Below are 15,586 nucleotides of genomic sequence, written 5' to 3'. Positions count from 1 at the left end.
CCTGCCCACTTTAGGAACTCCGAGGGAGAAGAAACTGCCAGCAGCCTGGGGGCAGGGGCTGGGTCTGAACGTGGAAGGGGAGAGGACCCGCAAAGGCCTGGCTGGTGGCTGTCCCCAAGGCCCAGCATGTACAGATCCCCCACCTTGCCCCATGCCTGCGCTGTCCCCCAACCCAGGTCACCTGACTCAGGTGTCAGCGTGTGGGGCCCTCACCAAGCACAGTGCTGGAGAAGCAGGAAGAAAACTCAGGGGGAATCACCAATTCTGAGGGAAGAGTCCCACCTTGGCTCAGTACAACCCCCCAAGGCAGAGCGCGGTGAGTCACAGGAATGCCTGGATCAGGAACCTCCTATCGGGGCTGCGCCTGACCCCTCTTTCAGTGTTATTTTCCTTGCAGAAGAAATAAATACCTTGCCTCCCTTCTCCACTTGGGCGCCTACACATCCTCCAAACCCAGCTCAAAGAGCACCTCCTCTGCGAAGCCTTCCCTGACCACCTCTTAGGGTTAATTGCTTCACCTTAGTCCCTCCCCAAATGCCTTGTAATCCTCCTACCCCTGCCACAGCCCGTACCACACTGGGCTATGATCGTGGCCACGTGTCCATCTCTCCCACTAGGCTCCGAGTACCTTTGGAAGGTGGGGACTATATCTCAATGATTTTCATGCATGCATCACTCCACGTACCAGCCGCCACAGACTGGGTGCTGAATCAATGAAGGAGTGAACGAGTAAATGAACAGGAAGTAAAACTGGGCTGGTTGGGCTGGTTAAACTCTGCCTTTGTAGAATCTGAAAGAAGTAAGGTCGGTGAAAATTTGACGGCAAAGGGACAGCCAGTGTTACCTGAGCACATAACACATTTTACATACAGTCTCTGGCTTGTCCTTTTAACACTGCCACGAAACTAGTGTTATTCCCACTTTACAGGAGACTGAAGGTCTGAGGGGAGAAAGATCCACCCAAAGTCAGGAAGCCAATGACCCAGCTGGGGTTTAAACCTGGATCTACAAGGGCACCTGGGTGGCTCAGTCGGTTAAGCGTCCGACTTCGGCTCAGGTCATGCTCTCACAGTTTGTGAGTTCGATCCCCGCATCGGGCTCCATGCTGACAACTCGGAGCCTGGAGCCTGCCTCAGATTCTGTGTCTCCCTCTCTCTCTGCCCCTCTCCCACTTGTGCTCTGTCTCTCTCAAAAATAAATAAACATTTAAAAAAAGCCAAAAACCCCTCTAGGTCCACACTCTCCCCACACGTCTGGTGAAAGGTGGGTGGGGAGAGGAACGGCACAGGAGGCCCAAGAGCCAGAGCTGACAAGCTCAGAGCCAACATCATGCTGGTGGCAGGTCCTCCAGCCAAGGACCGGCTGTGGGGCCATCTCCTCTGCCTGGTCACCCTGACAGGGCATTGGAGTCTAAGAGCATATGCAGATGGGGTGTAGACAGTGACAGGGGCGGCACCAGGCCAAGTGGCAGAGAATCGAGGAGGGAGACAAGGGTGGCCACAGAGGGGTCCTCAGGCAGTCCCGCATCCCCAGAGTCAGCTCCGGAAACGTGCAGGAGCCAGGCCCTCTTTAAAGACAATGGCACAGGCTGGCAGGCGGAGCCAGATCTCAGGTCAGAGCACGGGAGAGCCAGCCCCAGGCTGGGCACACGTGTGTGACTTTGGGCAAACCGCACAAGTGACCCCAGTGCTCACTCCGGGCCAGGCCGCACAGCGGGCTCAGTCATGACAACGGCCCCATCACGAGTCCGCTTTAAAGATTAAAACACTGCGGCGCACAAGCAAAGTGACGGCCCCTCGCGCGACTACGTGCAAGGCAACCCCGTGGCTGAAGGCCCGTGGCCTGGCCCCGGCTTCACAGCTGCCACCCTCCGCTGTGCTCCCTCGCCTGTACCACGGGGACAGAGGGCCCCCAACCTTACAGGTCTGGGAGGATCAAATGAAATGGCGGCTTTGAAGCGCTCTCTGTCGGCTCTCGGAGGCGTGTGCTGATTTGGGATGTCAGCGGCAGAACGAACACCAAAGCCCTTAATGCTGCCTTAAGCGTCACGGAACCTCAGGTCTTAAAGGGCCCTTCCTAAGCCCCTACACGAATCTCGGCCTCGCCTCCACCGCTGCAGGACAGGAAGCCTGCCCCCTCCCCAGGCAGCCCACGCTCCCACGGTGTACGGCCTGGCCAACTTCCAGCCAGAGATCCCTTCCAGGGGCTACTGCTGCATCCTGCGGCATCCCGCCCAGGAGAGCGTTGGTGCTGCAGGGCCAGTAGAGGCTGGCCTGGGTGCTGGAGGAGCCTGGGACGCTGCGGCACAGAGTGGGCGAGGGGAGAGGACAAGCCAGGCGCTCACTCCCAAAACACGCCCGCACACGTGGCGTGTGGCCCCTCGGGGGAGGCGCTGGTGTGCCAGCTGCTGTTCCTCCGTCTACCCCACCTTCCAGAGCCTCCCCAATAGCCAGCCCGGCGCTTCCCGAGAAGGGAGGGTTGCCCACCAGATCCTCCCTCCTACAGGCCCAGACCCTGGAGGGCCACCTACACCTTCCCATTTCAAAGATGACAAGCTAGAGGCCCAGAGCGGCCAAAGACTTGCTCAAAGGTGCACAGTAAGTCAGGGGTGAAAGCAGGGCTGACTGTCAACTTTGGGGAAAACACCAGCCTTTTCACAGAGGGCTTGGAAGCACGGTTTCCGACACTCCACAGAAATGGTTCTCTTCCCTCAATGTCCGCCTGCCCACAGCACTGGACTGCAAGGTGTGACCACCAGCCAGATGCTCCCTCCCTCTCTGCCATCCGCATGGCTCTGCAGGGACAGCTGGAGGCCTGGGAGGGATCCTCGGGGCAGCATGGGGCTGGCTACATCCACGGGGGTGGTCCCCTTCCTCCTGTACCCTCACTCTCATCCCCACTCAGGAACCTTGGATGCTGGGCAGAAGGCCCTGCAGGAACAAGGAAGGGCCTCCCTGCTGGGGACCTTGGGTCAGGCATCAAGGCCTGGATACAGGAAAGCACTGGGCAGCTGGTAGAGCTGGGACCTGCTCCTTCTTCCTGCAACTCCCAGAGGGGCTCTTCCTCGGTGCTGCCCGTAGCCCGCCCAGCGCCACCTTCACCTTAAAGTAGGGGAAGAACATTCCAGTCTTTAGGACTGGTTGATGGGGTAGTTTCCTGGGCAGCAGGGGCCTGTCCTCCGTTTCCCTCTCATCACGAGGTTTGGGGGGCCTGTACGGGCCCCCCGTTGGGAAGTGTCGAGTGGCCCCACTTTCTCCTCACGCAGTCCCTCACACCTCTAGCCTGGTTTATGATCCTTCCACCTCTTGCCAGGGCCCCAGGCAGTACCCACAAAGAGCCGGGCTATCCTGGATCGGCAGGGAGATACGGTTTCTTCTGGGTGGCACAGAACTGTCCCTGAGATCATGGGCTATCCTTCATCTGAACCTTCTCAAATGCAGACAAGCTAGGACGGCGATCTGATGCTAGCCCGTGCTGGCTCCACCCCCCAGCCTGAATACCAGCAACGAAGGTAATTGGTACCCACGGGGCGTATGAGCCACAGCACCTCTGAGGGGGCCTTGCATTCTGTCCACGGGAGCCCGGCCGGCAGCCCTTGCAGATTTAGCCTCACATCAACAGAAGTCACTCCTGAAGAACTTAGCCAGAACGTTCCCATCTGATACCGACACAGTTCTTTAAAGAAAGACTATAACTAAGTGGATATATTACCTCCTTTTCGGCACTGGCCCTTTCACAAAATCAGAGTAAAATCTGTCTGACACGCTCAGGGAACAGGGCAGGCCGATGCCTGGGGTGCTGGTTCCTTTGTGACGTTCAGGCTAAAATGTAACACAGGCTCAAAAAGAACAAATGTCACTCCGTCCAGCTTTGAAATCTATAAAGTAGCCCCAAGACTACACTGTATCTATTCTTTGTTCAGAAAGTTCTGGAGTGGTCACTGGCTATTAGCACTCTTATTCTCCACTTGGAATAACAGGCTGATGGTTTCCCACCTCTGTGTTTGGTCTCAGTACGGCACTGTGCATGCAGTGGTACTTACTAAAGGCTGCCTGAGGGGCTGGCCTTGTTTTCTAAGATCCCAGGCTGTGGCAGAAGCAGGACCCCCTCCCTGAGCCCCTGTTCTAGGAAGAGACACCCTGCAGGTACCTCATGCTGTTTCTACCAAACCTACAGTGGACCCCATGAGGTGATCACCAGGCTGTCCATTTTGCAGATGAGGGACCAGAGGCCCAACCAGGCTGAGCTGTGGCTGGAACCGTGTTTTCCAGCACTAGGTTCTGAGTTCATGTCTCTCCTGTCCATTGGGAGTGACCAAGACAGGACCCTCAGGGGACACACAGAAAGGGCCGGGGTCAGGAGGTATAGCGGTTCTGCCCTCAGCCTTGGGGTCCAAAGCTTCTAGGCTCTGCAGTGCCTGCTCCCTGGCTGACCCCAAAACCTGTCCCACACCAGGCTAGCCCTTCTACCTCCATCTGGTGCAGACGTTCTGGGTTGCCCTAAGGGAGCTCTGGCTCTGGAATTTCAGACTGCACTCTACCCAGAGGGGTACAGGAGACTTGGGCAAAGCACTTTGGGGGTCTCTCTACTGATACAATAAAGTCAAATAAAGAACAAGAGAGACATTTCCAGAGCCCCTGTGGTTGGTGGGGAGTGGGGTGGGTCAGCTGCCCTGGGCTAGTATCTCCCTTGGCTCTGGGGGTGCCTGTCAGGGCCTATGGGAGGGCTCTGCCCTTGCACACCCTTTGGTGAAGCCAGGAGAGCCACACTGGACCCGAGAGGCCTTTTCTGGTAAGACCCCAGTCTTTAGGACTCTCACCTCTTTAAAGCACGCCACAACAGTATGCCAGACTGTTGGTCAGAGACTCTGACATGACGAGACGCCCGCTAAGCCAGGAGGAAGTCCTAAACTTACAGAATATTCTGTTCTCAGTCTGCTGACATCCATTCCCAGCTTCCAGAATCTCAATATTACCACAGGCTTAACAAACTGCTAATGGCCTTGGCCAGAAAAAAAATTAAAAAAAACAAAACACAAACAGCTCAAAGCAGTCATCAAACCCACACAATTAGAATCCTAAACACTGATTTTAAGCCCCTAAGTTGGAAAACACACACTTCTTATTAAGAGTACCTCATGCCAAGCATCACACTGAGAACCCGAGCCTCCCCATTTGAACAGTTCTGTATGGCAGATACTGGTCTCTTTCCCATTTAATGGACGCAGCGGCTAAGCCTCCAAGGACCCAGAGGGGCACGTGGGGGCATAGGAATGGAGTTTTCCTGCCTCCCACTCCATCCTCTTGTGTCCCCAGGTCCCCCAGGACGTTCTGGAAGTCCAAGGTCACTGCTTATCTACCCCAAGAGTAACTCTCATGTGCCGCAGAAGGACCCAAAGGTTCCTGACTCCGGGGATGGAACGCTCTGCTTTCAGACCCTGCTGCCCCTCCCACCCGCCCTGCAGAGGTCAGCTGGAGACAACCACATGGCAGGAAGGGGCCACTCTCTGGGGGCTTAAGAGGAACTGGGGAAAACACAAGCTTTGAAGGATTTGAGGAAAGAAAAAACAAACAAACAAACAAACGAGAAAACCAGAGGTGCAACTGGTGTGAGCTTGTGGGGCCAAGAGAAGCCAAGGACCTCCCTAACATTTTTCAGCACCACAGAGGTTGCAGCCACCCCCGAGAAGAAAGCAGTGGGCTGGGTGTGCTGTAAATACAACTCCAGACGGAGCGGAGGACTGTGGGTGTGGGCAGGCACCTCTCACTACAAAAGCGGGGCACGTGTCTGTGAGCGGGAGCACTCCTCCTCCTCCTCCTCCTCCAGGGAACCGGAAACCTGGGGAGGGGCCCAGAAAATGCAAACATCTGCAGGCAGGGAGCGGGGAAGAGACAAGCGGGCTTACAGGCAGGGCAGAAAAGGGAAGCAACGCCCTACGACAAAACCGTCCCCACCTCACTAAATCAAACTCCCTTCTTATTCAGACTCCCAGCTTCTTTGAGACAGATCAGCACACTCTCTGCCACAGCTACTACAGGGGACAGAGCCACATTCAAATGGTCAGAAGAATGGGAACCAATTGTGATGAGGTTCTAGACCAGGAATGGCCTGTCAGACCTCTGCCCGATGGTCCTGGGGAACAGGGAACTGGGTCACAAGGAGAGACCACTGGGCTGTAATTGTAAAGAAGTAGACCGGGCACTTGACAGAAGCTCTTCCAGAGGTTTCTGAGGTGTCCTTTATGACAACGGAACCCCTCTGGTCAGAAGAAATCTTACCTATGAGCCGGGTCCATGAAATCAGCAGAAGCTCTGGGTTGAAGCGGGTCTTAGGGGCCCTGGCTGGCCTGGCCCCCTCTCAGCTGGGATAACATCGCTGAGAGCCATGGGTATAGATATACTCCTCCCCTCGCACTGCACCGGTCGGGAACTGAGGCCTGCCGGGGCCCACCGAGATCAGATGATTCACCCAAGGACAAATGGTGAGTTACAGGCAGAGCTAAGACTGCCACTCGTTTGTCCCACTTCTGGGTCATAACAAACCATGACCCTGAGCTAGTTCAAGTTCACCTACCCAGGGTAGGAGGCTTTGGGATTCCCGGAGGACCCACACCGCTGCTCGGGGACCAGACCCTCCACCTTCCAAATTCCTCAACTCCCTCCCCCAAGGGAGGATCTGCCAACCAGAAGGCTCCCGGCTGTCCCTCTCCCGCAGCTTCCTGGGGGCCCCTCAACTCGGCCTGCCGCCTGCCAAGGAGGGGTTGCTCCTGTCTGCGCGTGGGGCCAGCCCAGCCGTGGACAGAGAGGGCAGCTGGGAACCTGGCCACGTCCTCTCCCCTCACCCCTGTGAGCTGAGGGACATGGAAGGACTGACAGACTGTGGAAAGAGGAGAGTAGGCGGGTGCACACAGATGGCCAGGGAGATGGACAGACAGACAGGTGGTTACCTGTGGGCCGGGCCCCATGGGTCCCATGCCTCGGGGAGGGTTCATTCTCTGCATTGATCCTCCCATGTTGGGGTGCCCTGCATGAGAGAGGAGATAAACCGTGAGGTGGCAGGGGCAGACAGCACAGATTCCCCGGGCCGTGGGCCGCCCCGCCCGGCTCTCTCTACCTTGTTGTCGGGTGGGATCCATGGAATTGGGTAGCAGTGGCTGGGTCCCAGGAACTCCTCCTGGAGGCTGAAAGAGATGTGAGGCCCGTGCTGAGTGGCTGGGGGATGGAGGGAGATGTGCCAGCCTGCCCCAGTTCTCCACTGCCCGTCTGGGGCTACCCACGGCCTCCCTGACCTGCTGGCTGGGGCTGGGGGGGGAGATCTCCAGGAACAGCAGGTGGCTAGAGCTGGCGTCAGTAGAAGGTGCAGCGTGGGTGGGACAGGTCCCATCACACCCTGCTGTCTCCACGTGTCTGTGTTCCTGCCGGAGCTCAGCCTCACCCTGGCCACACCACCTGCTATACACCCCTCCACGGCCACATGCCTCCCGTCCTCACCTCCCGAACCCCAGCCACCACGGTTTAAGCCAAACCCTGTCTTTCTTTCACCCCATGGAGATGTAACTCACCCACCCCCTCCCCCAAAGTGTGGGGACCAAGAGAGCCACCAGCTAAAAATCCTAACACTAAGAAGGGAGCAAAGGCAGAGGCAGCCTTTGAGATTTGGAAGGGGAAACTGAGGTCCACAGGCCCAACTGCCCCCAGTCATCAATTGGCAGAGCCAGCAGGAGCACTCAGGCTCCCAACTCCCTGTCTTTACCCAGCACGTGAAATGTCCCCTTCCGACCCCAGGGGGGCTAGAGGAGGCCTCCCAGAGAGGGGCGAGCAGGATGCTGAATGAGAGCCTGCTCCCCAAAGCCTGGTGCAAGTGGCAGGTGCCGGTGTGATTACTGTTAAGAAGGTGAGGACAGGGTGCCACGGGTTTCCCAAGCGAATGCTTGGCACGCTTGCTGTGAAAACCTGTTACAAGTGATTTACTTGGGACTGGAGTTATTTCAGCTGCAATTGGGAAGAAAATAAAAATGGAAGCCGAGCTAGAAGGAAAAGTCTGCTTCTAGAAGCCTCTGCCTCAGGACCAAACACGGGCCCTTGCCTTTGAGAGGAAAGCCTCTGTGAACGCTGACCACCTTTTCCCATCTGCGCGTGCCAATGCTCCTCTGGGTTAGCATCTGGGATAGGGACACCTGTCCCCTCCAGCCTCAGCCCTCACCACTGCCGGGGGATGTCTGAGTGGGGAACTGGGTGCCTTTGGCCCAAGAACAAGCTCTAAACCAGTTGTGGGTGAGGTGGTGGTAAACAAAGGGGCAAGCTCTCGCTGTTTTCCCAAGCTTCAGAAAGGGTGCGTGCGTGCGTGTGTGTGTGTGTGTGTGTGTGTGTGTGTGTGTGTGTCTAGTGGGTGGGGGTGCTTGCAGGAGGCCATACAAACCTGGGATTGCCTGCTGTCTCCACTGCCTGGGTGTGTTCACAGCCTGTCTCTCTACCCCTGGAATTTCAGCTCTTCCGACCTCTCATTCTCTCCCAGCCCTACTTCCTTTCCCCCGGTTCCCAAGCTCTCAATCATGTGCCTGGTTTTGTATCTGCCCCACTTTGGGGTTTGGGCTATTTCTAGACCCCAGTTACAGGACTCTGAGAGGACAGAGACCTGCTTGCCTCTGAGGCTGTCTGGTTTGGGGGATCCCAGGATGCTGAGGTAGACAGGGCACCCTCCAGGTCATAGAATGCCCCCACCTAACCTTGATGGAGCAGCCATGGGGGCCAGGCAATCGCTCCCTCACCAGGTAGCCCAGTGTCAACACCAGCAATTCTCAAAGGAAGTTCCTCCTTGGGCTCCCCTGATCCTGCCGTGTCAGGACTCAGGAGCAGAGCAGGGCTGCCCAGAGGCTCGACGGGAGCCTGGGCGTCATTTCCCTCCTCCTCCTCTCATTGGGGTGGACCCTGAACTGAGGACAGGGCAGTCTAGCCTCCTCTCCAAGAGAAGGATGATGTCCAATGACTGAAATAAAAGGGTCTCACACAAGAAGGCCGAAGCCTTCAAATGTAAGAAGGAAGAAAAGTAACAGCTCATATATGGGACTGTAAGCACATGCTGAGCACACACTCTCGGAGCCTGCTAGGGAAAGTGCCGCTCCGGGGCTGTCATCCGGGCTCCTAGAAGTAGGCCAGTGCCTCTCGTACAGCACCGCGGGGCAGGGACAGGAAGCAAGTGTCTGCCTGGGGAATACACAAACCCCAGCAGCGTGTGCACGGTCACTCAGCTGGCCTGCCCCAGTCGGCCACCGGGCCAGCAGGGACTCCTCTGGGACATGTACGGGAGGGCTGCCTGACACATCCGATCTCAGTCTTCCCAAGCCCAGCTGAACCCCAATGACCACCACCCACCCACCCGCTCTCGCTTGAAAAACACCAGTGCTTTCTCTACACAACCCCGAACCTGTAGCCAGGAAGGCAGCTAGGAGAGTGGGCTTGTAAGGACAGGTCATCAATCCTTGGCTTCTTGTCCCCTTGAGTGCCCTTCTCATTGCCCTAACGTAGGAGGTCACATGTACCTGACCAAGTCCCGCTGCCTCTGCTTCCTCCACCTGCCAAAGGGGAGGGCTCACTGGGGTGGCACAGAGGCTCCTGTTAAACCTGCAGCCACAAGCGAGGCACTCTCCACGAAACCCAGGTGCAACACCTATGATGGGCACATCCCTCCTCGGAGGGCAAACCTTTCTTGAGCCCACAGGAAACCGGAAAATCAGTGTAGATTTCCGATGGGGGGTGGCGGGAAGGTTGGGACAATTGGTTTGTAATGCGAGGTGCAGATGACGGATTTATCCTCCATTTGCTCTCTTGGGTACTTGCTCATGCTTAATTGATAAATAGAAACATACATGTTTCCTCTCGTGTCCCTTAATTGCTGGAGGAAAGTCCACAATTATGATAAGGAAGCATCTGTTCTCTCCATGGGGCGGAGGCCAGTTCTGGCCAAGGAGAGCCTCCTCTGGATGTGCTGGGGTGGGGGGGCGGTACGGCGCTGCTCAGGCCCATGCACATGATGGCAGAGGAGGCCCACCTGGTGACCGGGGCAGCACTTTCACACCCCTGAAAGCTAAATGAATTGGGAGAGGTGCAGAGGAAACAGCACTGGGCTAGGAGCTGCAGACCAACTTAATCCCAGCTTACTGGAAGACTCTGGGAAGTCACTTCTTCACTCTGACCCGTTTCCTCATCTGAGGTACACCCAAGTGTCCCACCTTGCTCAAAAAGTTAGGTCTCTAATTCCTGTCTACATCTCCCCTTCATGTCAGAGAAAGAGGAAACAAAAGATTTTTGGAGGGGAAAAAAATAATTGGAAACCTGATAAGCAATTCAGCCCTAAAACTGGAGGCCCCTGATTACAAGCATCTCTCCTCAGCCTCCACCACTCAGGGGCACTCAGGGGCTTTCTTGCAGAGCCTTGAGTAACAGTAAAAATAGCGCCCCTCCAGTGGGTAACTGAACTCCCAAGTTCCAAAGGCTGTAGGGGCTGGATATGCTGGTGCTGTGGTCAAATCTTTTGAAGGGCATTTGTAAGGTCACTCTAAGAGTCACACATAAAAAATATTTCGGCATGAAAAGAAATCCCACTGATGTTTCTTTTAAGTTTCTTTTAAATCTGTCAATCCTCAAAGGGTATTTTATCTTTACCTCTCCAGCTCCCCTCCCGCCCCTGGATGAGCTGAACTAGGGAGGGTGGCACGGGGGCCGATTTCTCCAGACCACCTAGAACTGCCAACCCTAATGGCCCAGCATAGGGCACACAACCCCAGGCTGAGAAGCCCTCCCATAAGCAGACCACTTTTCTAATTACACGAACAAATCCTTTCTTGTTTTGAGTTGGGTCTGGGAAACAGGCAGACATTGCTTAAAACCTCACAAATGTCCTGCTCCGCTGCATCCAGGCTCCTGATCTAAGCATTCCTACGGGCCATTTCTCCCCTTAATAGCAGGATTATATTTACCAGCCTTGGCAATTCTCAAAAGCTTCCAGGAAAAAATGCACGTTGTCAATTAACTTCATTAAGGAGGAAGACCCTTTTCCAAGAAGGGGCTGGAAGGGAGGGGCAGGGGCATTACCACCTTCTCTAGAATAGCTGAAACCCTGCATTCCCAAACATGGCTGCTTCTGGGGCTGCCCCCTGAGCTCCAGAACCGGCTGCCCAAAGCCCACCAGGAGAGGCAAATGAAATGCTGGGAGTGGGGAGCTGTACCACCGACACAAAGTGGACACAGGGCCCTCTCTGGGGACCTGCTTGGAAGCTACCTCCTGCATTGATACTTGTCCCTCCATCTCCCGACCCTTCCCCCAAATTCTGTTTTGGGTCAAAGTCCAACTGAGGTCAAGGGTGGCTGAGTGAGGGGAGAGAGAACATGAAAAGATACAGTACCTGGTTTCCCATTCTGATCGGGGGCCTGGGGCCGCCTGCGTATCGCGGTGACATAAAAGGCTGCAATTACAGGGAATTAGTTCAATGACAGCCTGCACTACCGCACAGGGCCAAACACAAATGCGCTCCACTCCACAAAGTCCAGTTTTGTTACAACTAGTGATCTTTTAAACTCTCTTTCTCCCCGGTGGCCTCTTCCCTCTGGGCAAAACTTCCTTTGGGCAGAGGGAACAAACGACGTGCATGGCATAGGTGCCTCCTGACTCCACATCCGCTCACGGAGATCTACTCTGGGTGGCAGGATAGTGTGGCTGGGGCTTTGCACAGGACGCGGAAGAGCAGGTACATCAGTGCAGGGCAAAGGAGGAAACCGCGGCTCTCGGTAAGGGCAAATGAAATCAGAAAGGGACTTCTACGTAAAATTCCCAGGGTGTGCAAAGCTGGACACACACACGCGCGCGCACACACACACACAGAAACCACTGACAAAGGGGGTGGGGAAGGGGAGCAAGGATTTAAGGCGGGGGAACACAATGAGAACGGTCAGGGGACAGCGGGCTCCCTAACTTGTGCAGGGCAACGGGCAGGAAAGCTTTCTCAGCAGCAAGAGTGCACACAGAAAAGGCTAGGGATGCAGCTTCGGTTACAAACAAATGGTTAACCAAACTCAAAAACCAAATCAAAAGTGAGAGAGGAAAAAACAAAAACGCAAAGGCCGCTGACAAGGTCACAGAAATAGATTTTCTTTTGGTTTCATATCCAAGCTGGGTGTGATGTCCAAGGAACGGAGACTATCTTTTGGGGGGGGGGGGGATTTTTATTTTTTTATTATTATTGTTTTTAAAATTTCATTCGTCAGTCAAGACTCGAAAGCAATGGCTAGAGCACATTTTGATTTTTGTTTTTCCTCTGCTGGCTCTGTCCTCCTTGTGCCCCGCGCCCCCCGGCGGGCGGGCGAGCCACAGCGCTTTTACCTGACTGTGGGGTCCCATCATGCTGCTGGGATTGTGAGGTGGAGGCTGTGCGTGCGGCGAGGGCTGTGACCCCGGAGGACCCTGTGAGGCCAGACAGCAGAGGCAGGTTATAGATCACAGCACATGGAGAAGCGCAGAAGCTTAAAAGAACAAAAATTAAACCAAAACGAAGGGCAGGCGGCGGGCGTGCGGGCGGCGGGCTCTGGTTGGCGGGGAGGTGCGAGCGGCTGCTTAGGTCGCAGGCCCCACGGTGTATGCGGCGAGCGGGAGGGAGAGAAGCCGATGAACACACTCACGGGGCGGGGGGAGGGGGGGGGTGTTCCAGGGGTGGAAGATAAAACCCAGCTCCTTTGTCAAAGCACGCAGGAGCAGGGGCCCGGGCGCAGGCTACGGATGGAGCGGAGTTTGCCATGTTAAATACGCTGGTTGTGACGGGCTCAGAGAGCGCAGTGATGCACAGCGGGCTGACCCCTCTGCAAAGCGTGCAAGGGAGTGGGGACGAACCGGTGAGGCCCTGCCCTGGGGGAGCTCCCGGTCTAGGGGGGGGAGGGGGGCACAGAGACAGGGTGCAGGTTCCTAGGCCAGTCTACAGAGGGAAGGGGGCCTGATGGATGCACGAGAATAGAGGAGTCAGAGCCCGAACAGACGAGGGAACGACAGGACGGACCAGGGCACTGTTAATTCACCTTCACTTGGAAATGGCCCCATGAAGTCGGGATTTTCATTCTTCTTTTTACCAATGAGAAAACTGGGTCTCAAGGGACGAAGGGATTTGGCCACAGCCACACAACTGGTAGGTAGCAGAGCCAGGATGTGAAGCCTGATGGGCCCAAGGCTCACCCTGACCACTGCAGCCCTGAGCTGAAGCAGACATGGGCAGAGGAGCAGCGGGATGGGGCTGGAAGCCCCTGATGGGTGGAGGGGCTGGGCTTTGCAGTCTAGAGGGCAGTGAGCCACCTATGGTTCCGAGCTGACCCTGGAAGCCTTGGGCTCTGCTGACCTCGACTCCCCCCAGAAGAGATGAGGAGATGAGTTCACTTAAACCACGGGGTTGGTCAAACTGTGGGCTGCAACCCATTAGTGAGTGGTGAAATCAATTTAGTGGGTTACAACCATTGTTTCCTAAATATCTGGAACAGAATAAAATAATAGAAAATATCGAACAACTCTGTGTATACGAAGTCAAGTATTTTTCACGAACTGCTTTTTACATTTATACACACGTTGTGTGTATAAATGTCCAATGTATCTCCTCCTGTGGGTCCATCACAAAGCACAAAAAACTCATCTTGGAGGCTCCTTCCTGCCTACTCAGAACATTCAGAGCTGGACTCTGGTGCTGGTGATGAGAAGCATACCCTACTTGTCTCTTCTCCACCCAATACTCTCGGAATATTTTGAGAAAAATTCAACACCGGCAGGGGGAATGGGGGAGGGATTTACATTAAAGAAGGAGAGGGAGAGAGAATCTCTGAGATGCAGGTAGGATTTTCTTCAACAGTCTCTTCCTTCAAAGCCAGGCTGCCCAGCCTCCCACCCACTCAGGAGACCAGGCTGGGGCTGGGGAGGGGTGGAGGGGCTGGTACCAGCCAGCAGGGCAGGGGACGCAGAGAAGAGGTGTGCAGAAAAAGACTGCAGGAGGCATACAGGAACCCGGGGGCGCCACCGAGGACAGGCCTGGAGTTTCCTGGCCAAGCAAGGGGCTGCTCACTTCCGGAGAGCTCCGCGGAGCAGATGTTCCCCTACCTGCCACGCTACTAATTTCAACAAGTGTGTGTCTTTCTAGCGGCTGCCAGCAACGGCATGGTTTGTTACCATGAGCAATTTTCTTAATTAACAGACATTAATTAGCCATTTAGCAATTTTGCAAGCATTTGTTTAGCGGCTTTCCTAAACATGAATACCACTGTGATAATGGCACTGATTAGAGGGTCCCCTAATTAACAGTACAGGGAAGGAAAATTGAAATCACATAAATTAAAAAGGGAGGGGAAGTTAATGAAGGCGGGACATATTTGCACCTGCAAGTCTTTTGTACCATGAAACTTGGGTGCAATGTAAACAAAATAAGATAATTCAAAGCCAACCCCCCAAAAAAAGAAAAATAAAAAGAACGGAAGAGAAGGGTTCAAGGGTGAGGTCCAGTTGCCAAGAGGGGGCAAAAGGCCTTCTGTCAGTTCCCAGCTCTTGGCAGGAAGGGAGCGCCTCCTCCCTCCAACCCTCATGGCCCTCACGGGTAACATACAGTCCTTCAGAGAGAGCAGTGTGTCTCTGGGCAGGTCCCCCACACCTGTGCCCCCGTTAGCCAGGGGAGGCAAGCAGGCTGACTCGATGACAGGTTGCCGAAAATGTATGTAAAGCACTGAAGAGTGTGTGACACCCACAGGGGGCCTCAATCGATGGCAGTCCTTGCTGAGGGCCAATTCTTGAAACTGGGTCTCAGAGGGCCATTCTAAGCCATCTCTTGGCCATGGATTATGGCTGCTCGGGCCCCCGGAGGTTCACAGGGCAGGCTGGTATGTGTGCTTCACCTCCCTACCTCCCTACCTCCCTCAGAAGCTTCTGGATGGACTCTGGTGACTGGTCCCTGAATGAGCGGATGTGGCATAGGTTTGCCTCAAAGCAGGTGCCTCAAGACAAACAGCCAGTGAGTATCAAGAGCCGGGAATGTGGCTGGTCAGTGAGGCCCCAGCAACTTCTCTGGCCAGCGGGGAGAGGCGGGGAGTAGTAGGCTGTTAAGCTAGGGAGGGAGCAGCATCTCAGAAGTCTCCCCTGTGACCTGGAGCCAGGCTCTGGAATACTGAGGACAAGAGAACCCTCACCCAGGCCAGCCAGTTACCCAAACAGAAAACCCCACCATGATCTCAAGACGGACACAGATGCTCAGCGTTCACGTCCCCAGGGCACGGAGCTCCTCTCCCACCCCAGGGGGGGTGTTGACCAGGCTCTGCTGGTGTATTTCCCAGCACTGCATGGCCCCCAGCACTACTGGGAGCTCTACGAGCCAGAAAGCTTTTCTTCCATGGAGCCAGAAGTCTACCAATTCCCAGTGGTCTGCTATGTCTACCCAAAGCTCCATCCTCCGTGTCTCTGCTACCTCCACTCGGCCTGCAGCTGTCTGCCACTACATCTGCGTCTGGACTCTGTCCTCAAGACGGCATGTAACAGCACAGGGAGGGACCCCGCACACTTGGCACGTTCTTAGGAGCAG

General features: G+C 55.4%; 1 protein-coding gene across 6 annotated transcripts in view; it reads right to left on the bottom strand.

Annotated features, from left to right (window-relative positions):
* SSBP3 (single stranded DNA binding protein 3) overlaps positions 1 to 15,586 on the bottom strand; it is a 163,033-nt gene that overhangs the window by 11,848 nt on the left and 135,599 nt on the right. For 3 of the 6 annotated variants that reach the window (XM_049617114.1, XM_049617119.1, XM_049617118.1), the window contains 5 exons: positions 12,376 to 12,456; positions 11,402 to 11,461; positions 7,114 to 7,180; positions 6,947 to 7,023; positions 686 to 790 (listed from right to left, as the gene is read on the bottom strand). In XM_049617114.1, the coding sequence (XP_049473071.1) occupies positions 686 to 790; positions 6,947 to 7,023; positions 7,114 to 7,180; positions 11,402 to 11,461; positions 12,376 to 12,456 (390 nt within the window). The remainder of the gene's footprint in view (positions 1 to 685; positions 791 to 6,946; positions 7,024 to 7,113; positions 7,181 to 11,401; positions 11,462 to 12,375; positions 12,457 to 15,586) is intronic. The other 3 variants (XM_049617115.1, XM_049617116.1, XM_049617117.1) reach the window with 3 other exon arrangements.

The sequence above is a fragment of the Panthera uncia genome (genome assembly GCF_023721935.1).
Source record: "Panthera uncia isolate 11264 chromosome C1 unlocalized genomic scaffold, Puncia_PCG_1.0 HiC_scaffold_4, whole genome shotgun sequence".
Lineage (NCBI taxonomy): Eukaryota > Metazoa > Chordata > Mammalia > Carnivora > Felidae > Panthera > Panthera uncia.
The sequence above is the reverse complement of the archived record's forward strand: the minus strand, read 5'-3'. Positions and strand labels throughout refer to the sequence as shown.